At 48.3% G+C, this 27,963-nt stretch overlaps 2 protein-coding genes across 2 annotated transcripts in view; both read right to left on the bottom strand.

Annotated features, from left to right (window-relative positions):
* Positions 1 to 27,963, bottom strand: part of dpep2 (dipeptidase 2) — a 94,264-nt gene that overhangs the window by 54,184 nt on the left and 12,117 nt on the right. The window contains exons 3-4 of the mRNA XM_085991374.1: positions 27,715 to 27,844; positions 27,460 to 27,601 (exon numbers count right to left, since the gene is read on the bottom strand). Coding sequence (XP_085847500.1) covers positions 27,460 to 27,601; positions 27,715 to 27,844 — 272 coding nt within the window. The remainder of the gene's footprint in view (positions 1 to 27,459; positions 27,602 to 27,714; positions 27,845 to 27,963) is intronic.
* Positions 17,166 to 20,693, bottom strand: LOC147116448 (uncharacterized). Its single transcript, XM_085991375.1, has 2 exons — positions 18,928 to 20,693; positions 17,166 to 18,769 (listed from the first exon to the last, which is right to left on the bottom strand). The coding sequence occupies exons 1-2, from the start codon at positions 19,082 to 19,084 to the stop codon at positions 17,907 to 17,909; spliced, it is 1,020 nt and encodes a 339-aa protein (XP_085847501.1). The 5' UTR covers positions 19,085 to 20,693; the 3' UTR covers positions 17,166 to 17,906.

Below are 27,963 nucleotides of genomic sequence, written 5' to 3'. Positions count from 1 at the left end.
AAGGGATATGGGGATTGGGCAGGAAAGTGGAGTTGAGGTCAAAGATCAGCCATGGTGTTATTGAATGGCAGAGCAGGCTCGAAGGGTCGTTTCGTCTACTCCTGCTCCTAATTCGTATGTTCTTAGGTTCTTATCAACTGTGTCGTGTGACATTAATACAGCCCAAAGTAGCCTTAACATTTAGTCTTTCACTTACTACATGACAGTAAGTCAGAACATAGACCCTGGTAACATTGAGTTAGTAGAATTTTAAAAAAATTATTTAGTTATGTACACACTCAACAATGGACTCTACAAGTATTATTTTGAAACAAAAGTATATTACAACCAGGTTTCATCAGAATTGCAACATTAAATGAAATGCAAAGCTAACTTATGATGTCATTGGTGTTTCTATAAATTCGCATTACTGTATACAAAAAGCTTTTATAGAAATGGAATCAAGTTGTGACTTTTGGGTTGCTGGCAGCAATGTGATGCCCACACATTGGGAGCAGTGGTTCTTAGCATCCCACTAAACCCAATGTGAAAGCAGCTTTTATAAAGAGTTCAAATTTCTATGTTAGTATTACATATTGATTGATCAGTGGACTCTAAGACTAGGGTGAGCATATCCGATCTACTGACAAAGCCGCTTCTGTCAGATAGTTAGCTGGTCCTAGAGCTTTCAGAAAGAACTCATGTCTAAAAGAAAGAAGAATCAAAAGTTGGAAGGAAAGAAGCGAACTGGCTGCATTTAGAAAAGTAGAAAAGGACAAACAAAATCTGCAGGAAAGCCTAAAATCTGACTTTTATTATATTGTGTGTGACATTTTTAATATCAGAATGTTAAAAATTACAAGCTGGTGCACAACTTGTCAGTTCTATGATATGACATTCAGATGTGGCTTCTAAGTTCGTCAAGGGTAGTAGATTGAGATATCGGCATGGCAAGTGTCAAAGCTAGTAAACTAAACTAAATTTTGTAGAATGTCTTTAGCTTGTTTTTATTCATTTATGAGATCTGGGCGTCGCTGGCAAGGCAAGGCCAGCATTTATTGCCCATCCTTAGTTGCCCTTGAGAAGGTGGTGGCGAGCCGCCTTCTTGAACCACTGCAGTCTGTGTAGTGAAGGTACTCCCACAGTGCTGTTAGGTAGGGAGTTCCAGGATTTTGACCCAGCGACGATGAAGGATCGGCGATATACTTCTATGTCAGGATGGTGTGTGACTTGGAGGGGAACTTGGAGGTGATGGTGCTGATAGTATATTTGTCAAGTGCCCTATGTCTAAGTCTCAACAGTTAGGTTGAGGTTAAACTGACATCTGTGAATCTAGAAGTGAGTCACAGAGGCTGGAGGCCCCAGGGAAAGTTTTCAAACCAGCTATTTTTAGACTAGCTGCCAAATGATGACGATAATAGGAAGATCAATCTCCTAAAAGAACTGATAGACAGTGGATCCCTACAATATCAAGTGGGCATCTGAGCTGAAACTACAGCATTGTAATCTTGTATTATCAGAGCACGGCCATGCCATGTAGAACAAAAAGAAACAAATGATGCCTCTATTACTGGAAGTTGAATTGGGAACTTAACTTTTAGAATTGGCAATTGGGAAATAAAGGTCAAACTTGCAAAATTCTCAAACACAGAAAGAAACCATGGAAGAAGGCCATTTAGCAAATTTTGTACTACAGGGGTCACAAATAGTAGTGGAAATGAGACAGATCATACGTATTTTCTTCCATGTGGTGAAGGGAACATTCCTGAATTTGAAGATTAACTGGGAACAGATCCCCAAGAGCAGCTGTAAATAAGAGAGTTGAGGGGCATTTTTGACGGCAAGAAATGGCAGGGGGCCTTTGACTGACACATTTGGACAGCTGTTCAAATAACATGTCGAACTATGGAGGACATACAAAGGAGATACCAGCTAAATATGGAACAATTTCAAGGAAGTCTTCATGATATATTTTGACATAATTACCGAGTAGCTCAAATTTGAAAAGAATTTGATTGATAACCAATGACTTTCTTCTGTTCACTAAAATGAATTTCACATAATTCATGCAAGCCATGATCCTGACCAACGGTTCCACCACAGACCCAATTCATGTCCGAACTGGGGTCAAGCAAGGCTGTGTCATCGCACCAACACTCTTCTCGATCTTCCTTGCTGCAATGCTCCATCTCACCCTCAGTAAGCTCCCCACTGGAGTGGAGCTAATTTACAGAACAAACGGGAAACTGTTCAACCTCCATTGCCTCCAGTCCAGATCCAAAGTCATCCCATCCTCTGTTGTTGAATTACAGTATGCAGATGACGCTTGCGTCTGCGCTCACTTGGAGGTCGAACTCCAAACCATCATCAACACCTTCACCGAAGCGTACGAGAGCATGGGCCTTACACTAAACATCCGTAAGACAAAAGTCCTCTACTAACCTGCCCCCACCACACAATACTGCTCCCCGATTATCAAAATCCACGACAAGGCCTTGGACAACGTGGACCACTTTCCATACCTCGGGAGCCTACTGTCAACCAGGGCAGATGTCGACGATGTAGTGCAACACCACCTTCAGTGTGCCAGTGCAGTCTTCGGTCACCTGAGGAAGAGAGTGTTTGAAAACCAGGACCTCAAACCCGGCACTAAACTCATGGTCTACAGAGCAGCAGTGATACCCGCCATGATGTATGCCTCAGAGACATGGACCATGTACAGCAGGCACCTCAAAGCACTGGAGAGGTACCACCAATGCTACCTCCGCAAGATCCTGCAAATCCATTGGCAGGATTGGCACACCAACATCAGTGTTCTTGCTCAGGCCAACATCCCCAGCATCGAAGCTTTGACCACGCTCGATCAGCTTCGATGGACGGGTCACATTGTCCGCATGCCCGATACGAGACTCCCAAAACAAGCGCTCTACTCGGAGCTCTGGCACGGCAAGAGAGCCCCAGGTGGGCAGAGGAAACGCTTCAAGGACACCCTCAAAGCCTCCTTGAAAAAGTGTAACATCCCCACCAACACCTGGGAATCCCTGGCCCAAGACCGCACAAAGTGGAGGAGAAGCATCCGGGAAGGCACCGAATACCTCGAGTCTCTTCGCTGGGAGCAAGCAGAAGCCAAGTGCAGGCAGTGCAAGGAGCGCACGTCAACCCAAGCACCCCACCCACCCGCCCCTTCAACCACCATCTGCCCCACCTGTGACAGAGACTGTAGGTCCTGCATTGGACTCATCAGTCACCTGAGAATTCATATTTTTAAAGTGGAAGCAAGTCATCCTCAGTTCCGAGGGACTGCCTAAGAAGAAGAAGAATTTTACTGAAAAGACAAAGAATGTTGTAATGCAGGTAGAAATCTTTAACTAACTATCCCACTGTAGTTAGCACAACTCTGATGATTCTAACCAAGCCAACTTGGGTTAGCAAACAGCAGAAATAAAGCTAACTTTTGCTTGTTAAAGCCTTGTTATGCTCATTACTGAGGAATTCGTGCATCATTCCGCAGCTGCACCATCAGATCTAAATGTGCGCTTAGTGACTTTAATGATCTGGATGATATTGAAGTATCACCACAACAGAAACAGAAGTACATGCGCAGTGGAAAGGTTTAGTTGATTTGTACAAATATCCTAAATTAAGTACAGCTTATGTAAGATAGTGGAGAAAATAGTAGGTGTTATAAATCTAATCATTCATCAAGAAACTACTCGTGAAATAACACTGGACGGCCAGCTGGTGGCGCCATCCAAGGAGTATAAATACTCAGGCATCGGCCCCAGCTTGGCAGGGACATTTTGTAAGACAAGGAACTAGTGAAGTACAACTAGACCTCCATGTTCTGAAACAAGTTGATTAAAGTCTTGCTTTATGCTCAAACCAAGTGAGTAGTGAGTTTTATTACGACAATTTAATCAACTTGATATCGACTCCACGCTTTGGGTGATTTTGGGAACAGCCAGCTACGACTCGAACCATAGCAGGGAACTCAGGCAAGTAATCGATCCATCTTGGAGAAACTACTCAGACCCGCCCGTCTCGACCTGGACCCGAATTCACTTACAGCTGCTAAGGTATGGAAACACTGGTATCGTACTTTCAGCAACTTCCTCAGGGTGTGTGGTGAAAATGTTCCTGATAAATTAGAACTGGTATTACTTGTTTGTTGAAGAAGTTTTCGGGTTCTGGTTAAAAGTAGTTTAATTGAAGTGATTTTTTTTTTGATATGGTCGTGGGACTTTGTATATTGTGGTGTTATTTAATGTTAATAATGTATCCCCTCATGTGTTTGATTATATCGAAGACTGTGTAGACTATGACGCCGCTATCCAAATACTACAGCAGCTATATTTCAAGTCCCCAAATGAAATTTTGGCTCGGCATCTACTGGCCACAACTTGACAACAACCCAGGGAATCATTTGACGAATTCCTTCAGAAACTTCGTAGGCTCAGCAAGGATTGTAATCTTAAAGCTGTTACAGCTGAGCAGTACCAGGAGGAGTGATTCCTTTATTAATGGGATTGCGTCTCCCTTCATACGTCAGCGTCTGTTGGAGAATAAAACCCTCAAGTTACAGGCTGCCTATGACCAGGCATGTTCTCTGGACTTAGCAAAGAGGAATGCAGACACCTATGTTTCACCACGTGCACGGGCTGCTGCTATCACTTTTAGTGACTCTTTCGATAGGCCTCAGGCGGAAGCCCTCATGGATGATGACTCCAACCCGGCTGATGCCAACCCTACCCTAGAAACCTACACTGATGATGACCCCGCCCTAGCGGCATCTTGGCAATCTGGAAGGAAGTGTTTCTTCTGTGGAGGTGCGTTCCATTATAGGAATTTTTTTTCCTGCTCGTAATGTAACCTGCAATCATTGCAGCAAGAAAGGTCACTTTTCTAAGGTATGCCAGTCAAGAGCCGCTGTTAGTAAGAAAGGCCACTTTTCTAAGGTATACTGGTTGAGAGCTCCTGTTAGTTTTGCAGCTACTATCTATAAAACTGCTCCTCCCCCAAGAGCCACTACTAAGGTTACAGCTGCAATCTATAAAACTGCTCCTCCCCCAAGAACCACTACTAAGGGTACAGCTGTCAAGGGTAAAACTGCCACTCCTCCCATCACAGCTGTTTTTTCCCAAAGTCTGTCCGATGCAGCCTCAAAGGTTTTGGTAAATGGACACATTTTGAGTGCACTAATCGACTCATGCAGCTCTGACAGCTTCATTAGTGAGCGGGCTGTTAGTAAGTTAAAACTGCGTATTTACCCCTCAGACAGGTAAATTGCAATGGCTCTGACGACACTGACCACCAATTCTTCCGGCTTTTGTCTTGTCGACCTTATTCTCAATGGCCACACTTATTTCTCCACCTGGCTCGGGGTGCTCAAGAACCTATGCAGTGATGTGCTCCTGGGACAGGAGTTCCAGAAACAACACAAAAGACTCACATTCGAGTTTGGAGGGTCAAAGCCGGAACTTACTATTTCCAAAGTACCATTTTGTGCGCTTTCGCCGGCTTCGCTCGACGAGCCCTCCTTGTTTGCCAATCTTTCCCCCCGATGTAAGCCCATAGTCACTAAATCACGATGTTTCAGCCAAGATGATCGATCCTTTATCGAGACAGAAATCTCTCGCCTTCTAGCTGACGGTATCATTGAGCCATGTTCATTTTCCTGGCGGGCTCAAGTCGTCGTTGTTAAAAGTTCTCTGAAGCAACACAAGAAACGTCTTTGCATCGATTACTCGCAAACTATTAACCAGTATACCGACCTGGATACCTACCCACTACCACGCATTGATGACATGGTCAATAACCTTGCCAAATACAAGGTATTTTCAACTTTTGATTTAAAGAGCGCATATCATCAAGTGCCGTTAAAGGACTCTGACAAGAAGTATACGGCCTTTGAGGCCAATGGTCGGCTTTAGCAGTTTTGTCGTCTTCCATTTGGGGTCACCAATGGGGTGGCCGTCTTTCAACGGGCAATGGATAGCCTAGTCAAACAGGAGAACTTAACGGACACTTTTCCATATCTGGATAATATCACCATTGCTGGTCATGACCAGAAGGAGCATGATGCCAACCTCCAGAAATTTGTTGACGTTCTCCGTCGTCGCAACTTAACCTTAAATGAGTCCAAATCTGTGAAATCAGTACCATCAGTCAACATCCTTGGCTACTGGGTGGGCAACGGTGTCATCAAACTGGATCCGGAGTGATTTCGTCCGCTTCAGGAGCTCCCTCCCCCTACGAATCTCGGCTCTCTTCGTCGGGCACTCGGCATGTTCGCCTATTATGCGAAATGGATACCCCACTTCTCCGACAAGATCCAGCCCCTGCTTCACGCAGTCATTTCCATTAGAGGCAACAGCTATTTCAGCTTTCAACCTCCTCAAGCGACAACTGGAAAAAGCCACACTTCGTTCCATTAATGAAAATCTTCCTTTCGTGGTTGAGTGCGATGCATCGTTGGGGCAATCTCTGCTACCTTGAATCAAGGTGGTCGACCCGATGCATTTCTGTCCAGAACTTTGCAGGGTAGCGAGCTCCTTTATTCTCCTGTCAAAAGGAGGCTACGGCCATCATCGAAGCGGTACGTAAATGGAGTTATTTTCTCGCTCGTCGCCATTTCACACTTATAACCGATCAGCGCTCCGTGGCCTTTATTCTGGATAACCGGAAACGCACTAAGATCAAGAATAACAAAATACAACTCTGGAGGATGGAATTGGCCGCCTTTGGATACACCATATATTATCGACCCGGCAAAGAGAATGTGGCCCCGGATACCCTCACACGGGCATTCTGCTCTTCTATGTCAACTTCGACTCTGGCGGATCTTCATACTGACTTATGCCATCCTGGCGTTACCCATATGTTGCACTTTGTGCGATCTAAAAATCTCCCATTTTCTACAGAAAATGTGAAAAGAACGTGCTCCTCCTGTAGAATTTATGCGGAATTAAAACCGCAATTCTTCCGTCCATCAGATGGCTCGCTCATACATGCTATGCAGCCTATGCAGCGACTCAGCATTGACTTTAAAGGGCCATTGCCCTCTCAATGCGAAACACCTACTTACTGACTATGGTGGACGAATATCCACGCTTTCCCTTTGCTTTCCCCTGTCCCAATATGCTTACTTCCACAGTGATCAAATGCCTTGATCAAGTCTTTTCCCTTTGCGGTACGGCCAATTTCATCCACTCTGATCGGGGTCCCTCCTTCATGTCAAGCGAACTCAAAAGTTCTCTCTCCCAACGGGGAATCGCCACAAGTAAAACGACACCGTACCATCCCATCGGTAATGGACAGGTTGCGAGATACAACGCTATCATTTGGAACGCTGTTCGTCTTGCGCTGAGGTCACGCAACCTACCAGACCAGCAGTGGGAAACTATGCTCCCTGACGTGTTGCATTCCATCAGGTCTCTCCTTTCTATGTCTACCAATGTCACACCTCACGAGTGATTCTTCAGCTTCCAGCGTCGCTCCACCCATGGGATGTCTCTACCGTCATGGTTGGCAGCTCCCGGCCCCGTGGTGCTCCGAAGATTCGTCCGATCATCTAAAACCGATCCTCTCATCGACAAGGTAGATCTCACGGACGTCAACCCCACGTACGCGCACGTGCGGTACCCGAATGGCCGGGTGTCCACCATTTCACTCCGGGACCTGGCTCCCTTTCTGGCCGGTTCCACGGATCAAACCGATAGAGGGACCCACGGGGATGATGCCGACACTCTGCGCTCCCCCGAAGATGATGCCCTACCTGGGGCATCGCGAGATCTGCCAGCTGCCCCACCAGATCCACTCGGGGAGCCGAGCGCTCCCCGTGGGATGGCCACCCGAGGCCAGGACACCGGTCAATCCCCGGCTATCCAACAGGATGAAGCCAGTTCTGCGCCTGTGGGGACCCGTACCCAGAGTCACGATCTCCCCAGCCTCCCTGGGGTCGATCAGAGCAACACGGGCCCTGTCGATCCACCGGTACGGATCAAGTGGCCCAGGGACCAAGACACGGTCCGGGGAGATGTGCCTTCTAGCCATAAACAAAAATCGAAGAGACTGCGGCTATTCGTGGTCCACCTGATCTGCTAAGAGGAAGTCGTTGGACTTCCAAATCTTTTAGGCAGGAAGAATGTTATAAATCTCATCATTCATCAAGAAACTGCTCGTGAAATAACGCTGGACGGCCAGCTGGTGGCACCGTCCAAGGAGTATAAATACATGGGCGTTGGCCCCAGCTTTCCAGGGATATTTTGTAAGACAAGGAACTAGTGAAGTACAACTAGACCTCCATGTTCTGAAACAAGTTGATTAAAGCCTTGCTTTATGTTCAAACCAAGTGCATAGTGAGTTTTATTACATCAGTAGGCAGAGCCATTGGCACTCATATTTGTTTTAATTAATGCCCATATTCCACAGAGCAGCTCCAAACTGTGCACCATCTTGTCCATGTACATAGGAGATCAGAAGTGAGGACCATGCAAGTGCAGCAAAATACTTGGAAACTTGGCATTTAGGCTGATAGACTGCATAAGTAATTATTGTATGTGTCATTTTTACTGGAGAGAAAAGTGAGCATTTAAAGGACCCAAGAAAAGCCAAGGAAACCCAAATCATAATTGAATAATGACCGCGAGTTAGGGATGATTCCGCACAGGCATGTTGTTAGGCACAGGCATGTTGTTAGGCGCAAGCACACATCTACATTATCAGATGCTTTTACACTGCTGTCTTTTTTTAAAGGCTTTCTCCTATTGTTAAAAAAAATGGCCACGCCCCACTGCCAGCTCCACTTTCATGTTCCATCCTGCCCCACTGTGGTACCTAAGTAGAGTATAGGCATGCATTTTGGCACAAGTTGCTGTCACGTGTGCAGCTGATTTAGGATTAAGTATTTCACACTTAGGATTTCCCCTGGCAATTCTGTTTTTCAGACAGAATTATGAATGGGAGGGAATACACAAGAGGAAAAGCAAAAAGTAAAGGGAATGATGAAGCCTGTGGCCCCAAAGTTCCATGGGCTGTGATTGTGACAGTTGCTCTGCGATTTTGCCCACTGGTGGCCTCCAACACGGATCCCCACCAGAGTCTGTGGGGTCAGTTGGAGGGCAGTGAATTGATTTAGGGTCAGCGGACGTGGCTTGGGGGCAGCTTTGGCACCTACCTGGCCCACGCACCTAGAAACTGGGACTGCAGATCACCTGTAGGAGGGATTGCCCAGCCCCAACTCCCCCGCCCCGCCACTGCTCCGTTCAAGGGGACTGATTATGGGATTTTTTTTTTTAACTTTGACCAGCGGCACCCACGTACACCCCTGTGGAGGCCAGTACCTTTCTCAATATACAGCTTGACACTGTTGCACAAGAAGTCTTTGCCCTTGGCCCATTAATTGCCTTGTACAGGGGGAATGGGTGTAAGACATGTGCAATATTCTTGCCATTCTATCTACAATGTCCTCAAGATAAATTAATAAATATCGTGAGCAGCATGCTGCACTATTACCATTGATAAGTTCCATCTGCTTCCCATTATCCAGCCAATTCATTACCTAAATTACAACTTTCGCTTTGATTATAGGAGCTTTCACTTCAGCTGTAAAATTCCTTATCCAAACGCTTTCTAAAAGTCAAGATATATAACTAATCACCACATTGTCACTAATCACTTTTGTCACATCCACAAAACCATCAAGCATATTAGTTACACACGGTTTTTACAAATCCCTGTTGTCTTGGATTTGTTGCCTCTACAATGTGTTTCCCCCCAAACATCCTCCACTGTAGCTGTGAGAGTAGATTTATAACTTCCAGGATCATTCTCCTGAACTTTCTGTTTTCACAGACTGCAGTAAGATTAACTATTCTGTCTTCTGGTATCACCTGGTGATTAATGAACAGTAAAATTAATCTCTGTCCGAGTCGGCCACTCCCTACTTGTGCTCTCCTTTCTTCAAGTATTCATGGATGAATTACACTATGCATGTTTGCTCGAATCATTAAGTTAAAAATAAGCACTTCATTACTGATCTTGGAATTTTCAATTAGCTCATCCTTTCCATTACTGGACCATAAATTAAATTAACATTTTCCTGACCAGAAATGGCATGAATATTTTCTATGGTGAAAAGTGTTACAAAAACATGATTTAACAATTGTGGCTTTCTTAATTTTACATTTCAGGACATTTTTCTTTTCTTAATTTATACCTTTAATTTCATTCTTCTTTTGTTTTTCTCAGTATGATTTTGTTGTGAACAGAGATGGACACGCCCCTTTACTGAGAATGCTGCCAGTTTCTCTCATTGCCCTGGCCAATATTCCACTGCCAACCAACAACAACTAAAACAGATGAACTAGTTATTCATATCACTGCAGTTTGTGGGACCTTACTGTGCACCAAATGACTGCTGTGCTTAACTACATAACAACAGTTACAGACTCACCCCAAGCAACGCAGCCGCCATTTTTTCTTCTTAATGACCGCCCTAAGCCCCCGTATTTCTAGGCCAGAATGTTTCAGGGAGCAAGACTTTTATTAAACCTACTCAGTGAGACCTCAAAAGTAAACCGCTGGGGGGAAGAAATTCAGTATCGCCCCATTTGGGGCGCAATTATCGGTCGGGCGCAAAGATTAGCGCCTGGCGCTAATTATCGCCTCCGACAGCAAACTTGGCTTTTATCACCCCTGGAGGTGATTGGAGCGCTAAATCAGGCGCTACACAACTCTCTTAAGGCGCTAAGGCTGAGGAGCGAGGCGCTACCTCAGAGGGCGGGCGCAGTGCAGGTGCCGTCAGTTAGCGATTGAACACAGACACACTGGCGCCGGTCAGTTCTTAAAGGGGAGGGTCGATCTTGCTCTGCAGCCACACCCTGCTCAGTGGAGCCGTGAATCTCGGCCTGGGCAGACCTGTGGCTAAATATAGCAGCCAGACACTATGGAAAGGGCCTGGGAGCGAGCACAGCGCTTCTGCGAGCGGGCTTTGGAGGCTCTGGTTCGCGGGGTGGAGCGCAGAGGATACATTCTGTACCCAGAGAGTGGCAGGAGGCCTTTGCCACGTGAGTACAGAGAAGTGTGGAGGGAGGTGGCTCAGAGAGTGTCCTCAAGCAGCATGGTGCCTAGCACCCATGTGCAATGTAGGAAAAAGTTCAACGACCTCACTCGGGTCGTCAGGGTGAGTGCCTTTTTTTCAAAACTTCTTCATCCCTCCATCTCAACCTCACTTTATGGCCAGAGGGTCTTGAAAGCCCCAATGCCCAACACTCATCCAACACCTATGGCCCCTTCATCAAACACACATGCACATTCCACAATTTGCATACAGTATCACAGAATCACAGAAACCCCACAGTGCAGATAGAGGCCATTTCGGCCCATCGAGCCTGCACCGACACATATCCCACCCGATCCCGGTAACCCCTACACCAACACATATCCCACCCTATCCCCGTAACCCCACGTATTTAATCCCCCTAACACTAAGGGTCAATTTATCATAGCCAATCAACCTAACCCGCACATCTTTGGACTGTGGGAGGAAACCGGAGCACCCGGAGAAAACCCACGCAAACACGGGGAGGATGTGCAAACTCCACACAGACAGTCACCCGAGGCCGGATTCGAACCCGGGTCCCTGGCGCTGTGAGGCAACAGTGCTAACCACTATGCCACCATGCTGTAAGGGCTATTCAACCATGGGAGGCATTTCAGGTATGATCATGGCTGCATATTTACTCAGACGCCGTCCTTTTTCTTGCAGGCCAAGCTGTCTCATAATAGGAGACAGCAGCAATGGACCGGTGGAAGGCGGCCTCACCTTCAAGCCCTCAGTGATCTTGAGGAGCGCGTCCACAGGACTGTGGCAAGCCGTGTGATTGGTCCCGTTGCCACTGGAGATGCCGACCCCGTTCTGGACAGCAATGGTAAGGTCATCACCTTTTTGTCCTCTCTCTTTCCACTTGTTCCTCACAACAGCAGCCTTTGACACTTTCAATCCAAATCACTAAATCCCTGCACTCATGCCTCCCTTGCTGCCACCCTGTCCTCACGCTAAAGCCACTCTTGTACCTCCCTTCTTTCAGATGGTGATTCACCAGGTGAGGAGACGGGCCCTCAAGCTGCCAGTGAGAGTGAAGCTGAAGGCGAGGAGGAAGAGGAAGCCGGACCATCAGCACCACCCTCTACCGAGGCAGCCCATGCCCATACTGGGGACACGCTTTCCCTGGAGGGGAGCAGGGGGGAATGGTCTGATGAGGGTGAAGCTCCAGGACCCAGCGGGCTGCAGCAATGCGACGGGGTTAGGGAAGCTCGGGGGCCTTCTCCCCGGAGGGAGAGTATGGCCTCGAGTCCTGCTGCACTGGATGCAGACGAGGAGCGGGTCCTCGCTGAAATGAGCGCCCAGGCAGAGCAAAGGCACACTGAGCTCATGGCTGCAGTGGCAAGGATGCCCGAATCCACTGAATCACTGGCAAGGAGTGTGGAGCACTTCGCTGTACCACAGGCAGCTGCCACGCAAATGCTAAGTGCTGCAATGCAGTCAGTGGCTGGTCTCATGCAGATGCAGATTGAGGCCACGCGGGCACTGGCTGCTGCCACCCTCGCTGGATCAGGCAGATTTCCCCGGGGCTCTCACCGCGCCGCAGCAGGCCAGCAATCTGTGCTCCATCAGATCGCTCCGGATGCTGAAGTGCTGCCCCGTGGGAGTGCCAGTGTGCCGGTCGAGCAGGCAGTTGCTGTCCTCTCTCAAGATGACAGCATTCCTGCTGCCACCACTGGCACTTCTCCACTGCAGTTGCCACCACCTGTAGGACAGACTGCTGCCGCCCATGCAGAGTTGGAGCAGTTAGCCCAGAGCTGGTCCAGGCCGTCCCTCAAGGGCATCTGCAGTTTCAGTTTCTGACACTCAGCAGCCTTCCCCAGCCTTGCTCCAGCCACTGGGGTCCCATTACAGAGGAGCTGCAGAGTGGGAAGGGGGGAATTTCGCAATGGAAGCAGATCATCCTCGAAGGGCAAAAAGTAGGAGGTGTGGCAAAATGTTTTTCATTGTTTTATTGAAGGCCGAGGTTTGTGGTCAAATTTTTGTTACTGCATTGGACATTGTCTCCAGGTTGTGAGAGCCAGTTATGTGAATGACTGCTTTTTTTTGTGTTTCTTTCTATTACTTTGTCATGCGGAAATGAGACACAGTTTGTGAAATAAAGAAGTGTCTGTATTCAAAATGTGCATGTTTGGTCTTTGCACTCATTGTTGCCTTGACCAGCTTAGGGGTTGCGGGATGCTTTCATTCAGGTTGTTTGAATGGCAAAAGCCATTCCCTCAGAGGGGGCCTAGAAGTGACTTGCTATGAGCCTTTGATGGACGACCCTTCCGCTTTGTGCCTCCCTCCCGCCTTGGTGCTGCTGATGATCATCCTCCTCATCTTCCTCCTCTGCCTCCTCCTCCTCTTCCTCTGCTGGTGCTCCAATGTCTGGTGGCATTGGCTGGGTCCTGGGGATTGCAAGGTCATGCAGCACACAACAATGAAGTGGGAGACTCGCTCAGGCGAGTACTGCAGGGCTCCTCCAGAATGGTCCAGACAGCGGAACCATTGCTTGAGCACGCCGATTGTGTGCTTAACGATGTTCCTGGTAGCTTGATGGCTCTCGTTGTATCGTAGCTCAGCAGGGGTGCTGGGCGAACGGAGTGGTGTCATCAGCCAGGTGCACAGAGGATATCCCTTATCCCTGAGAAGCCAACCTCCTGGGTGATGCGGTGCCTGGAAAAGGTCGGCCACAGAAGTCTGGCGCATGATGAAGGAATCGTGGCTGCTGCCTGGAAAGTGGGCATTGACAGCGAGTATCAGCTGTCTGTGGTCACAGACCAACTGGACGTTTAAGGAATGGAAGCCCTTTCGGTTGCGGAAATCCTCGCCGTTCTCTTGCGGCGCCCGCAAAGCCACATGCGTGCAGTCAATGGTGCCCTGCACCATGGGGAAGCCCGCTATCATCGCAAAGCCCGTTGCGCGTTCTTGCTGCTTGGCTGGGGTCATGGGGAAAGAGATGTACTCTCGTCTCCTTTTGAAGAGGGCATTTGTTACCTGACGGACGCAGCAATGCACCGTGAACTGGAAGATATTGGCGATGTCCCCAGTAGCTGATTGAAATGAGCCAGTGGCATAAAAGTTGAGAGCCACTGTTATCTTCACTGCCACTGACAGAGATGTCCTGCTCTTCAGTTGAGGCTGCAGATCTGGCTGAAGCAGGTGGCAGAACTCAGTGACCACCTCCTTGCTAAATCGCTGTCTTCAGAAACACTGCTCCTCAGACATATTAATGTAGGAGAACTGTTGGCGATAAACCCTGGGAGGGTAAGGTCTCCTGTACCGAGGCCTGTTGGCCCTCCTCCGTCTGGCCATGATTGCCACTCTCTCTCTGCGCCTCTGTGCCCTCTGAATGTGATGGAGAAGGACGATGTTCCCATTCATTGCAGCCCCCATAGTATCTGGGCAATCAAAGTTATGAAGGTCAAAAAGCAAAGTACCTGCAAAGTTATGGTCAGAAGCCAAAACTACCTCAGACAGCATTGACTCAATGCAGAAGTCTCTCTTTCTCTCTTTGTCTCTCTCCAAATCTCTCTCTCTCTCTTTCAGAACGAGTGGTGCAAAAATGGCTACCACACAAAAGCCAGGAAAAGGCCCCCTTTAAATAGCGCCCCCCTAGCCCCACAGCGACTGGGAAGCATTCCAGTCAACCTGTCGTTGGTAGCGCCAGGCGGAAAGGAGGGGGGCGCCACTGAATTTCCGGTCCAGTGCGCCCCAAGGGCGTTGCACTCTTGAATGACGTCAAGATCTGCGTGCGCAGGAGATCGGGTGGTATTGTTTAGCGCCGCCGCAAAATGTCCGATCAATTTCGCGAGAGGCGCAGATATCACCGCGTCCGGGCGCTAGTTGGTTTGCGCCCCACTTAGCGCCCTCTTAAGGCGCTAACGGGTGGCGCTACCAACTGAATTTTCCCCCCCTGGTGTTGAAAAGAGAATGGAAATGATGAAAGGTCACAAGATTTAATCTACGAGGAAAAATAAAGAAAAAAGCAGCTGAAGAGAAAAACAAAGTACACACTTGGAGTACTGTGCACAGTTCTGGTCTCCATATACCTTGGTTAGACCACACTTGCAGTACTGTGCACAGTTCTGGTCTCCATATACCTTGGTTAGACCACACTTGCAGTACTGTGCACAGTTCTGGTCTCCATATACCTTGGTTAGACCACACTTGCAGTACTGTGAACAGTTCTGGTCTCCATATACCTTGGTTAGACCACACTTGGAGTACTGTGAACAGTTCTGGTCTCCATATTATAAAAAGAATATAGAGTTACTGGAGAAGGTGCAAAAAAGATTTACAAGGATGATACCAGAACTGAGAGATTAGACCTATCAGAAAAGACTGAACAGGCTGAGGTTCTTTTCTCTAGAAAGGAGAAGGCTAAGGAGTGGCCTGATAGAGTTCTGTAAGATTATGAAAGGGTTTGATAAGATAGACGTAGAGAAGATGTTTCCACTTATGGGGGAAACCAAAACTAGGGGGCCATAAATATAAGATGGTCACTAATAAATCCAATAGGGAATTCAGGAGAAACTTCTTTACCTAGAGAGTGTTTAGAATGTGGAACGCGCTACAACCTGGAGTGTTTGGGGCAAATAGCATAGATGCATTTAAGGAGAATCAAGATTAACACATAAGGGAGAAAGGAATAGAAGGATATGGTGATAGGGATAGATGATGAATGATATGGTGATAGGGCTCGTGTGGAGCGTAAACACAGTTTCTGTGCTGTACATTCTATGTAATATTAAATATGTCTTAGAAAGTAGCATATGCTAAATCAATGAGCAATGTGCGAAGGCAATAAACTGGTATGTGGGGGAGGGAGTGTGTTTATGTAGGTACATGGATTAATAAGTTAGTTTACTGAGCTGATAATTTTCATGTTTCATAAACTAGAATAAATAGGATGGAAGAAACCAGAGCAGCTGTCCTGCATCTTGGCACACCCTGTGGGCCAAATTTACAGAAGCTAGGTCACTGTTCCAATCAACCACCACAAAGCTGATCTTAATCTGATCTCTTTATGTTCTCCGTTAAATTAGTAATGGCTCATGCCAGCAGACATAAAGGCCTAGAAATTGGGTTGGTAGCGCCGGCGCTGAGCGCCTAAAGAGACCTAGAATTGGGGTGAAGCCCTATGTTGGGGCGAGCGCTATGAGGATGGCGCCGACTCAGAAATTGACTATACATTTAGCGCCTGCGCTAAGTGTTTGCGCGTGCCCGCGAGCGCAAACGGCTCATGACGTCATTTCAGTGTGCAACGCCTTTTAGGAGCGCCTGAGCGCATATTGGGTGGCGCCCGGAGCCTTAGCGCCCAGCGCTATTAGTGACAGTTCAAAGGAGGGCTAACAGGCCCTTCTCGGAATAGGGCGGCGCTATTTAAAGGGGACAGCTCTAGTGCAGAATCTTCTGCCACTTGGCCTGCTCATTGCGATCGCTGCTGGAGAGAGTTGGCGAGCTAATGTGGAGCGGAGTTCTGGGATTTGAGCTTTACAGTACTTGGGACCTTCAACCCTGTCCGAAGCACTTGCAGCACTACACCTAAAAGCCTTTTGACCAACTGGCATCCGAATGGGAGCTTGTTTGGAGGGCGACGGCCTCATCGCCCAACACTGTGAAGGGGCAGAGAGACAGCGGGAGAGAGGGCCGGGATTGTCCAGAAGGAGGAGGGGCAATGGAGGTCGGCCAATCCGACGGGAGGCTGCGAGGGTCTTTAGGCAGCAGGTGACAAGCCTTGACATGTCGGAGGAGCAGTGTTTGCGAAGGCTCCGAATCTGGAGGGACATTGTTACTGATCTGTGCCACCTGCTTGGTCAGGATCTGCAGCCGCGTGAACGCTGCAGAACCTCTCTGTCCGTGATGGCTACACTGACTGAAGGCTTCCATTTTTATGCCAACGGCTCCTTTCAGTCAGCCATTGGGGACAATGCGACTGTCGCTCAGGCTGCAGTCCGCTGTTGCATCCGGCAAGTGACAGATGTCCTTTATAGGTGAACGCGTCCATTCATTACCTTCCCTCGGACCCTGCACAAGCAGGCGGAGGAGGAGGAGGAGGAGGAGGAAGAGCAGGTGGAGGAGGAGGAGGAGGAGGAGGAAGATGGAAGGGCTGCTGAAAGTGGAAGGTCCATTCGTCAGAGGCTCCTCTGGACTCGTCTCGACACCCCTGTGGCAGAATGATGAGAGTCTTACCTCATGGGCACTTTGGATGTTTGAGGGCCTCTGCATGCCAGCATCACTGAAAGTAGTCACATGCACCAAGCAACATTTAAACTTCTGTTTATTGACACAAAAGTCTTTCATTACAGCTAAACAACGTAAAGTGAGCAGAAACCATCACTGCCAAAATAAAAGTGACCTGTTCGGCAAAGCAGCAAAACTCAACAAAAATCTGCACCTATAACAGCAGGTGAGGGTGTCCGTGAATTTGGACAAACAAACGTCTCAGCACCTCCCTCTACAACTGGCCCCTTGAGGGAGAACGACTTCTCGTTCGCGCCCGGCCCCTTCCCGCCCTGCTGCTCCTACGTAATTGCACCCCAGTGGCGGCCTCAAGGCTGGGGGACGCTTGCCGACTGTCTGGAAGCGCAGAAGCCCCTGAGGTACGGCCTGGCCGACCTCTGGGCTTGGAGGATGCGGACGCGGGATGCTTGCTTTGAGCATGGCTGGGAGCAGTGTGGCCTGCAGGTGGTGGCAGCTGCAATGCAGTCGTCCCAGCGCTGGCATGTGCAATGTTCTCCTGCCGAGAGAGGACATCTGCACCATGGTCGGACGACACACTGGCTATCTGAGGGGAGCGGCTCGGCTCATCCGCCACAATCGCAGGCTCCACGGATTCCTAGCCTTGTACGGGAGTGGAAGGGCCCGGGGTGATCCTATCTGATGCAGAGAGGGTGGCTGCAGTGAGACATCGCGTTGCGTCAATCTGGCTGTGGAGGAGCCCAGCAAGTGAATGCGTGGCACCAGTGAGGACCTGTGTGCCAGGTGCCAGTGCTTCGGAGAAGGCCTGGACAGTTCTTCCCATGGCTTCGGACAAGGCAGGAGCCGACCGCTCCACTGCCTCGGACAAGCCCTGCACAGACCTTTCCAGGGATTGTCCGAAGCCCTGAACAGTCCTTTCCATTGCCGACTCAAAGCCGTGGACAGTCCTCTCCATTGTTGGGCCGAAGCCCTGGATAGTCCTGTCCATTGTGGCCCCGAAGCCCTGGATAGACCTGTCCATTGTTTCCCCAAACACCTGGAGAGACATCTCCATTGTTGCGCCAAAGCCCTGCAGATTCCTCTCCATTGTTGCCCCGAAGTCCAACATACTCCTAGCCAATGAATCTATTGACTCAGGCATCTTCTCCACTGCAGCCATCAGCTCCGTGTGTCTGACCCGGGCCTGTTTGCTCATCTCTGCCAGGCGCCGGACCTCATCTGCACTCTGTGCAGCAGTCATGACGACCTGCCTTGCCCTGCGGGGAGACGGTGGCCGAACTTGCCTATCCCCCCTGTGTTGCTCCATGCCGCTTGGTCCGGCAACTGGTTCATCCTCAGAGCCACCCCCCCTCCCCTCCAGGGGACTACTATCCCCAGTCTGCAGATGTCTCAGCTCCCCGGATTCTGCAACGGCTGGTCCGGATTCTTCCTGGTCCTCGCCTCTGGTGGCACTGGCACTGGCAGCTTCAGCGCGTTGAGCCCGAGTTGGTGCTGCTTCATCTGAAAGTGGGAGGTGGAAGAGTGGCTTTAGCAAAAGGACAGGTTTGCTGAAAGGCATGCCAGATTGCGGCAAGGCTCTGACATGGCTGCACACTGAGGATGCATGCTGGCGGGGGGACCAAGTGGAAGGCAACAGGTGGAAAAGGTGAGAGTCTTACCCTCGCGGTCGGTAATGGGGTCGGCAGATGCAGTGGTCACTGGACCAGACAGACGTCCTCCAAGTATCTGGTGCACTCTCTCCTCCAGATCCGTGAGAGTGACCACTTGTGCAGGTCCGCCACCGGTTCGACGCTGTTCTTTTCTAATCTGCGCCATCTTCGACTGCAGGGGAAAGAAGGGGAGGTTCTGTTACATGAGGCCTTGAGACATCATCACATGCCCCCCATTGTGCAAGAGCCCTTACATGAGGCCTTGAGACATCAACGCATGCCCCCCATTGTGCAAGAGCCCTTACATGAGGCCTTGAGACATCTGTCCATGTGTCTGCCCAGAAAGGGCCATGGGTGCATACTGACAGATGGCCAGTGGCGCATCATTGCAGCAGGGTGCCCGAAGTCAGCTGCAGATGGAGGGAAGCACAAGTTTGGTAAACCATCACTCACCCTAACGATCCGTGTCAGGTCGTTGAATTTCTTCCTGCACTGAACAGGGGTCCTGGTCGCCATGCTGCTGGAGTTGACCCTCACAGCAACCTCCCTCCAAGATCGTCGGTAAGCCTTCTGATTTGGCCTCTTGCCATTATCCGGGTACAGCACCTGTCGACGGTGTTCAACTGCAGCCACCAATTGGTCCAGAACCTCAGTGCTGAAGCGCTCTGCTCTCTGCCTAACCTTCTCCATAATGATGAACTTTGTACCGCCAGACAAGGGCGAGCGCCGAATCTGAGGCCTACAGGGTGTTGGGTGTTGAAGCTCAGTCTGACTGACCCACCCCTTTAAGAGCCGGCTGGCGCCTGCAGGTCTCGTGCTTTGCTGTAATTGAGTTCACCTGCGCTGCGCCCGTCCGCGTCGAAATTGAGTAGCACCTGACCTTTTGCGCCTTAAGAGCACCGTGCAACGGCTGATTTAGCGCCTGAATCCCCTTTGGGGGCGATGCAACCCAATATCGCCCCAGGCACGGATAGCTCTCATCTGGCTATAAACTTAGCGCATCGCCAGTTCTAACGCCTCAAGCAGGGCTATACCCAATTTCTAGGCCAAAATGTCATAATTAATCAAGCTAGCAAAGTCTAGAGATTGGCAACAGTTGACTATTTGTTCTAGCCTTATACACTGTTCTTGAAATGAGTAATAACCTCATCAGATGTTCAAACAGATGTGAGCTGGATTCTCATCCAGGCTGTGCGTGGAGTGGTGTTGCTAAATCTCTGTGAATTTGTCCCGTCAGTATCGGTAAATCTAGAACTGCTGTCAGATACCATTTTCTTTTCTTTCTAATGCCAGTGGTATGGTGAGGCTCAGAGAAGGCAGCTGGTCAGTCTAAAAGGGGCTTATTTGGGCGAACTACCGCCTCATCAATTTTTTTCCCACATTTCCTTGGCGGAAATAAAACCAGCGATTGGCTAGTAGCTCCATTATAGGGTCTAAAATATATATATTTTTAAATCATAGGTACTTCTTGTAGTGTATGTACCTTTAAGGGGAGAACTACTTTTTCAGCTCCTGTATACTGTAGTACCGGCAGTGACCACACCTGTATATAAACCCTGAGTAGGGATCTGTACGTTTAGTTTTAGAGTAACCCTCATCCAGTAAATACCTGTTGATTGTTCCCTGCAGTCTCGTGTCTAGTTATTGAAGGACACACAACATCAAAATACACGGATCTAACATTGGCGACGAGGCAGATTCGAGCCTACCTGCAACTCTGCATTACCTCCCAGGGATTCGCTCCTGGAGAACAGTGGAAGAAAGTTGAGGCCAGAAGCACGGGCGTCAACCACGAGCAACCGCCCAGACATCCAGCAGAGATTTGAGCATTGCAGGGGAGGCTGTTGAGAGCTGGGCTTGGTTCTCCAGTCATGGTGGTCCAGCGAAACGGGCTGGCAACAGGTACGGCGCAGACCCTTCCCAGGCAGCGGCGGCTAGAGCCGACCGACGGCACAGAAAAGGCCGAGCAGCGTCGACGGGAGAAGAGAGAGGGTAGAACGCATGGTGCAGCCGGTGTTCAGGACCGAATGGCGTTGACGGGAGAAGAGAGAGAGGCGCGAAGGAAAACGCGCAGAGCGCAGCCGGTGTTCAAGGAACGAGCAGCGTCAGCGGGGAAGAAAGGGAAATGTGCAGAGCGCAGCCGGTGTTCAAGGGCCGAGCAGCCGCAGCGGAGAAGAAGGGAGAGCGCGGGAAACGCCATTTTGAGCCGCAGCGGAGAAGAAGGGAGAGCACGGGAAAACGCCATTTTGAGCCGCAGCGGAGAAGAAGGGAGAGTGCGGGGAAAACGCCATTTTGAGCCGCAGCAGAGAAGAAGGGAGAGCGCGGGGAAAATGCCATTTTGAGCCGCAAGAAGAAGGGAAAGCGCGGGAAAATGCCATTTTGAGCCAGTCTAACCACACCCAGGGATGCCGAAGAGTGGCAGTATCACAGCGTTCGACAATGAAGACGAAGATTGGATGACATATGTCGAACGCATAGAAGTGTACTGCAAGGCGAATGAAGTGCCAGATGAGAGGAAAGCGCTGGTATTGTTGAATTCCATGGGTGCAAAAATGTATGGCTTACTGTGAAACCTAGTAACCCCAGAGAAGCCAGTGGAAAAGGATTTTGGAAAAATAGTGGCAATCCTACAGAACCACTTAAACCCCACACCGGTGCTGATAGCAGAAAGATTTAAGTTTCACAAAAGGAACCAGCATAAAGATGAAAGTAATGCTGAGTATTTAACAGAACTGCGCAAGCTATCGAAACACTGCCAGTTTGGAACGGGACTAGCAGATACTTTAAGGGACAAGTTTGTGTGTGGGCTTCAAAGTGAAGGAACCCAGAAACGGCTTCTATCAGAAAAGGATCTTACGCTGGACAAGGCTTTCAGCATTGCAGTATCACACGAAGCAGCCGCACGGGGCGCTGCAGAGATACAACGGAGACCGCAAGAATATGGCACAAATGAAATGTCATACGGAACAGTGAAGTGCTATTGCTGCGGCAGAACAACACACGACCATAATGATTGCTGGTTTAAGGACAAAGTGTGCAGACAATGTGGAAAAGTAGGACACATAGCAAGAGTCTGCAGGTCGGGAAAGAAAACCAGCAGCAAGAAATCTCCACAGGAGAAGTACAAGAAGGTATATAGGTGATGGAGAGTAGTTCAGACGAACAGAAAAGTGATTAAGACTCCGGAAGCAAGGAGCTGGGTTGTCTGAAACTACATAAGGTGATCCAAACGGAGGATCACCAAACTATCTGGGTCACGCTCAAGATAGCTGGAGTCCAAGTGAAAATGGAATTGGACATAGGATCAGCCCTAACAGTCATAAACCGAAGGGACTACAAGCAGCTATTCTCACATATACCCTTGAGAGATACAGAGATTGTCTTGAAGACGTACACGGGGCAAAAAGTCTACCCCAAAGGAAAAATAAGGGTGAACGTTGTATATAACGGTAAGGAAACACCAAAAATGGACCTATATGTATTGCCAGATGGAGGACCACCACTACTAGGACGTGAATGGATCCGGAAGATACAGCTAGATTGGCATTCCATACAAGCACTGACTGTAGATGCCAAAAAGGATGACGACGCCACACCTGGACGACTGTCAAAAATGCTAACTGATGCACAAGAAGTGTTCCAGGAGGGACTCGGAACACTAAAAGGCATAACAGCGACGATCAAAATAGAGGAAAATGCAAGCCCAAAGTTTTTTAAGGCCAGACCGGTGCCTTATGCGATCCACCCAGCCGTCGAAGCAGAGCTGGAAGGTTTGGAATATTCAGGAGTACTGTCCAAAGTGGACTGGAGTGAGTGGGCCACACCCATTGTTCCTGTAATGAAGAGGTCATTGAGTAATACGCCTGGGGAACCAAAGAAAGTTCGCATCTGTGGGGACTTTAAGGTGACAGTGAACCCAGTCCTTCACACGGTACAATATCCGCTTCTGCGGATTGAAGATATTTTCGCCTCGCTATCTGGAGGGAAACGCTTCACTAAGATTGATCTGGCCCAGGCGTACCTGCAAATGGAGGTAGAAGAAGCCTCGAAACAGTACCTCACGATCAACACTCATAAAGGTCTCTACCAATACAACCGGCTGGTGTTCGGGGTAGCATCAGCTCCGGCTATTTGGCAAAGGGCAATGGATCAAGTCCTGCAAGGGATTCCAGGGACCCAGTGTTATTTGGACGACATCCTGGTCATGGGCGAAAATGACAGTGCTCACCTTGCCAACCTGGAGCAGGTGCTCATTAGATTGAAGGAATATGGGCTCCGAGCAAATCGCCACAAATGCGAGTTTTTCCAGAAGCAGATCTCGTATTGTGGCCACGTTATTGATGAAGAGGGGTTACATAAGTCCCCTGAAAAGATTGAGGCAGTAGTCAAGGCTCCAGCACCGGAAAATGTGTCACAACTGAGGTCGTTCCTCGGGCTGGTGAACTACTACCATAAGTTCTTGCCGAATTTGTCTACAGTACTACACCCACTGAACACCCTACTGCAAACGGGGGTACCGTGGAAGTGGAATGACGAATGTAAACGAGCTTTCCAGAAGTGCAAAGAATTGATGACATCAAAAGAGGTGTTGGCTCATTTCAACCCAGCACTACCAATTCGGTTGGCGTGTGATGCATCACCCTTTGGCACTGGAGCGGTGCTGTCGCACAAGTTCCCGGACGGCTCGGAGAGGCCGGTAGCCTTTGCGTCTCGGTCACTAACATCAGCCGAGCGTAACTACGCCCAGATTGACAGGGAGCCCCTCAGCCTAGTGTGGGGAGTGAAAAAGTTCAACCACTATCTGCACGGGCAGAAGTTCACCTTGCTGACGGACCACCAACCACTTCTCTCCATCTTTAATCCAAAGAAGGGCGTGCCGGTGATGACTGCGCAACGGCTACAAAAATGGTCCCTTTTGCTAGGGGCGAACCAATATGAAATCGAGTATAAGGGCATGAAACAGCATGGAAACGCTGATGGGCTATCACGCCTGCCACTGCCTACTGCGGAGGAAGTACCAGCAGTGGACCCTGTCGAAATATTTTATTCAACTATAATTGAACGCTTGCCAGTAACTAACGCGGATATAGAGAAGGAGACCCGAAATGATCCAACACCGTCTTGGGTATATGACTTGACGGTGAAGGGATGGCCAACACATAGCGACTCACTGTTGCCAGCATTCTCATCCAGAAGAGAACAGCTGTCAGTATGTCAGGGGACATTGATGTGTGGATCCCGAGTGGTAATTCCACCCAAGTTAAGGGAGAGAGTGCTCAATGAGCTTCACGAAGGCCATCTGGGAGGGGTGAAAATGAAAAGCCTTGCTAGGGCTTATGTGTGGTGGCCGGGGATCGATCAACAAATCGAGGACCTAACAAAGAGCTGCTCAGGATGCCAGAAGGTCCAAAATGCACCACCACATGCCCCTCTACACCCATGGGAGTGGCCCTCCTCTCCATGGCAATGGGTGCATATTGATTTTGCTGGTCCATTCATGGACTCAATGTTCTTAATAGCAGTGAATGCGCACTCGAAATGGCCTGAGGTGATCAAAATGTCCTCCACCACTACGGAGAAAACGATTGCAGTCCTACGGACCATATTTGCCAGGAATGGCTTGCCAGAGCAGATTTGCTCTGATAACGGACCACAGTTTGTGTCCAAAGAGTTTCGGAAATTTATGAGAAGGAATGGGGTAAGGCATTACACATCCGCCCCATATTATCCAGCCACAAATGGATTGGCTGAGAGGTTCGTACAAACCTTTAAAAAGGCAGTAAGGGCCATGTGCGATGACGACATTCCACTGCAGCATAACATGGACAATTTCCTGTTAGCCTACAGAAATGCGACACATGCAGTTACCAACCAGACCCCGGCCATGATGTTCTTTAACCAAAGGGTGAGATCTCGTCTGGATTTGCTCAGACCAAATGTACGAAGAAATGTTGAGAATAAGCAATTCCAGCACATCAATGAGAAGCCGACAAGGAGCTTCAATGTAGGACAACCAGTCTTGGCCCGCGACTACCGAACAGAGAAATGGCAACCAGGAACGATATGCACATGGCAGGGGCCACTAATGTACACAGTGGATGTTGGGGAGAACATTGTGAGATGCCATGTCGACCAGATCCTAGCGTCACAGGAACGAGTCAACTCCATGTCTCGCGTACCTGGTGATGAACCCGACATACCGGTAGCACCTACCCCAGAAACAGTAGCATCGGAAGCTGATGAACTAACCGACGACAGGGGGCCAGAATCGCCTCCGCACCAAGAGCAAGACACTCGGGAAAGGCGCTATCCAGAAAGGATCAGGAAGCCGCCCCAAAGACTGAATCTATAAATGGACTATTTCAGTTAAATGTGCATGTTAAAAGTGTTAACTGTTAATTGAATGTTATGGTACTGTTAATCTAAAAGGGGAGGAATTGTAGTGTATGTACCTTTAAGTAGAGAACTACTTTTACAGCTCCTGTATACTGTAGTACCGGCAGTGACCACACCTGTATATAAACCCTGAGTAGGGATCTGTACTGTTAGTTTTTAGAATACCCTCATCCAGTAAACACCTGTTGATTGTTCATCTGCAGTCTCCGTCTATTTATTGAAGAACACCATACCTTAAGATTCACGGATTTAACAGTCACCAACCAGACCCCAGCCATGATGTTCTTTAACCGAAGGTTGAGCTCTTGTCTGGATTTGCTCAGACCAAATGTACGAAGAGATGTTGAGAATAAGCAATTCCAGCACATCAATGAGAAGCCGACAAGGAGCTTCAATGTAGGGCAACCAGTCTTGGCCCGCGACTACCGAACAGAGAAATGGCAACCAGGAACGATATGCACACGGCAGGGGCCACTAATGTACACAGTGGATGTTGGGGAGAACATTGTGAGACGCCATGTCGACCAGATCCTAGAGTCACAGGAACGAGTCAACCCCATGTCTCGCGCACTTGGTGATGAACCCGACATACAGGTAGCATCTACCCCAGAAACAGTAGCATCGGAAGCTGATGAACCAACTGACGACAGGGGGCCTCCGCACCAAGAACAAGACACTCAGGAAAGGCGCTATCCAGAAAGGATCAGGAAGCCGCCCCAAAGACTGAATTTATAAATGGACTATTTTCAGTTAATGTGCATGTTAAAAGTGTTAATTGTTAAATGAATGTTATGGTGCTGTTAATCTAAAAGGGGAGGAATTGTAGTGTATGTACCTTTGAGGGGAGAACTACTTTTTACAGTTCCTGTATACTGTAGTACTGGCAGTGACCACACCTGTATATAAACCCTGAGTAGGGATCTGTATGTTTAGTTTTAGAGTAACCCTCATCCAGTAAATACCTGTTGATTGTTCCCTGCAGTCTCGTGTCTAGTTATTGAAGGACACACAACATCAAAATACACGGATCTAACACTTCTCCCATCAAAGTCATCTGGAATCCTGTTCTCAGTTGGGTGGTTTTGACTTGTGCTCTGTCACTGAATGTTAAAAATGAGAAGTATAATGCACAAAGTCTGCTGGATAGATACCTATTTAAACCTGCCTTTTATCATAACCAGATACAAGGTTGCTGTTAGCAGGGAAGGTTTTATTAAAGAATCCATTTTATGTTCAGGACTCCATTTTGCAGTTAAAACAGTTTGTTCAGAAGTTCTTGAAAGAGGCGATATCTGTAGAATGTTAACAAATCAGATCAAATCTCCAAGACTGTGCTGATTATTGTCATACAAGATTGCCTTGAGTAGTTCTAATCTTCTAATAGATGCATTTATCTGTTAGGCAAAAATAAGTTTACCTTTTCTGTACTTATAAGAACAGCTTTTGTTACGAGACCCACTTTCTGGAATACTGAGCTGATGAAAGTTAGTGTAAAACCAAGAGTGAAGGTTATGGAGGACCTAATGTAATGGCCTTTAAGATGAGCTTATAAAGTGAGACCATTGTAAGGCAGTTAGGGAAGATATGGAGGGCTAATCACCCTGTGACTGAACTCAGTAAATGTAACGCCAGGTCTCCCGTAGCCTTCATACCATCGTGTGTGGCGTCTGTAATAACATCTCTAGAATGGAGATTTTCCATTGGGGTTGGTCAGGTAGGAAGTATGGAGGAATTGGTACATTGTAAATCCAGCCCAGACTGATGGGATAAAAATATCTCCTCTCTGAGAGCTGTAAGGGTCCTGCAGAAAATAATCTGAATCTAGTTCCCAGTACAAGCCCACAGCACAAATCTACCCATGACTTGGCACAATTTGCTTTAAATTAGCATTCAGAAAAATGGAAATGAATTCACTCTATTTTAGTTGCTGATTTTATGAGTTTGATGTTAAGGTATCTTGTTGTGGCTGTGTTAGGAGCTTAACTCTACAGATGCCACATATGACCTGGGAGTGCTCAATGCTGACACTAAATTCCAAGAGTGGAAAACTTCCAAATCATACCACGGATATTCTCCAATTTGAGCACAAAAAATCATCTCTCCTTCCCACCCATAATGTAAAAGATATTTCATAAAGTTTATTACCATGGAGTGTGGCAGTTGTGCGTCAAAGACATAGAGCGTACTCCAAGTTCATAAAACATCCTTAAGGCTGCCAAACTGCTGTCAATTGAGTGTCCTCCTTCAATACTGATTAGACAAGCTATTTTTTCAGTATCATTAATGCCTAAATTAAAAAAATCAACAAATTGACTTATCATCAATATTCTTTATCACATATATAAATTCAGAAATGTTAAATTTCCAGATGAGCTTTATTGAAATGTTCTTAACTGGTACCTTTTGAAGAAGTAACCATCTCAAATTCTGGATACTTCCTGCACATCCGTTTGATGACATCTATTTGTTCCAGGGTCAGACGAACAGCATCCTTGTTTTGGGCAGAGCACAGTACATATGCCGACCACAACTGTAATGAAGAATGAAGCCATGTTGTATTTATTGCATGCGTTATGACTATTAAACTTAACAAGCCTCAAGCAAGATGAAACGTTTTCCCCACTGAGTGATGGATGTGCAGAACAGATT

Source organism: Somniosus microcephalus, chromosome 6 (assembly GCF_052327205.1).
Source record: "Somniosus microcephalus isolate GS21.2 chromosome 6, FLI_Smic_1.0, whole genome shotgun sequence".
Classification (NCBI taxonomy): domain Eukaryota; kingdom Metazoa; phylum Chordata; class Chondrichthyes; order Squaliformes; family Somniosidae; genus Somniosus; species Somniosus microcephalus.
Note: the sequence above shows the minus strand (reverse complement) of the source record. Positions and strands in the feature narration are given on the sequence as shown.

Bases quoted from the DNA above. Each gene is read 5' to 3' on its own strand.
- LOC147116448 (XM_085991375.1), bottom strand. From the start codon at position 19,084: ATGGCGCAGATTAGAAAAGAACAGCGTCGAACCGGTGGCGGACCTGCA. The intron at 18,770-18,927 runs GTAAGACTCTCA...TCCCACTTTCAG, and splicing joins CCCCATTACCGACCGCGAGG to ATGAAGCAGCACCAACTCGG.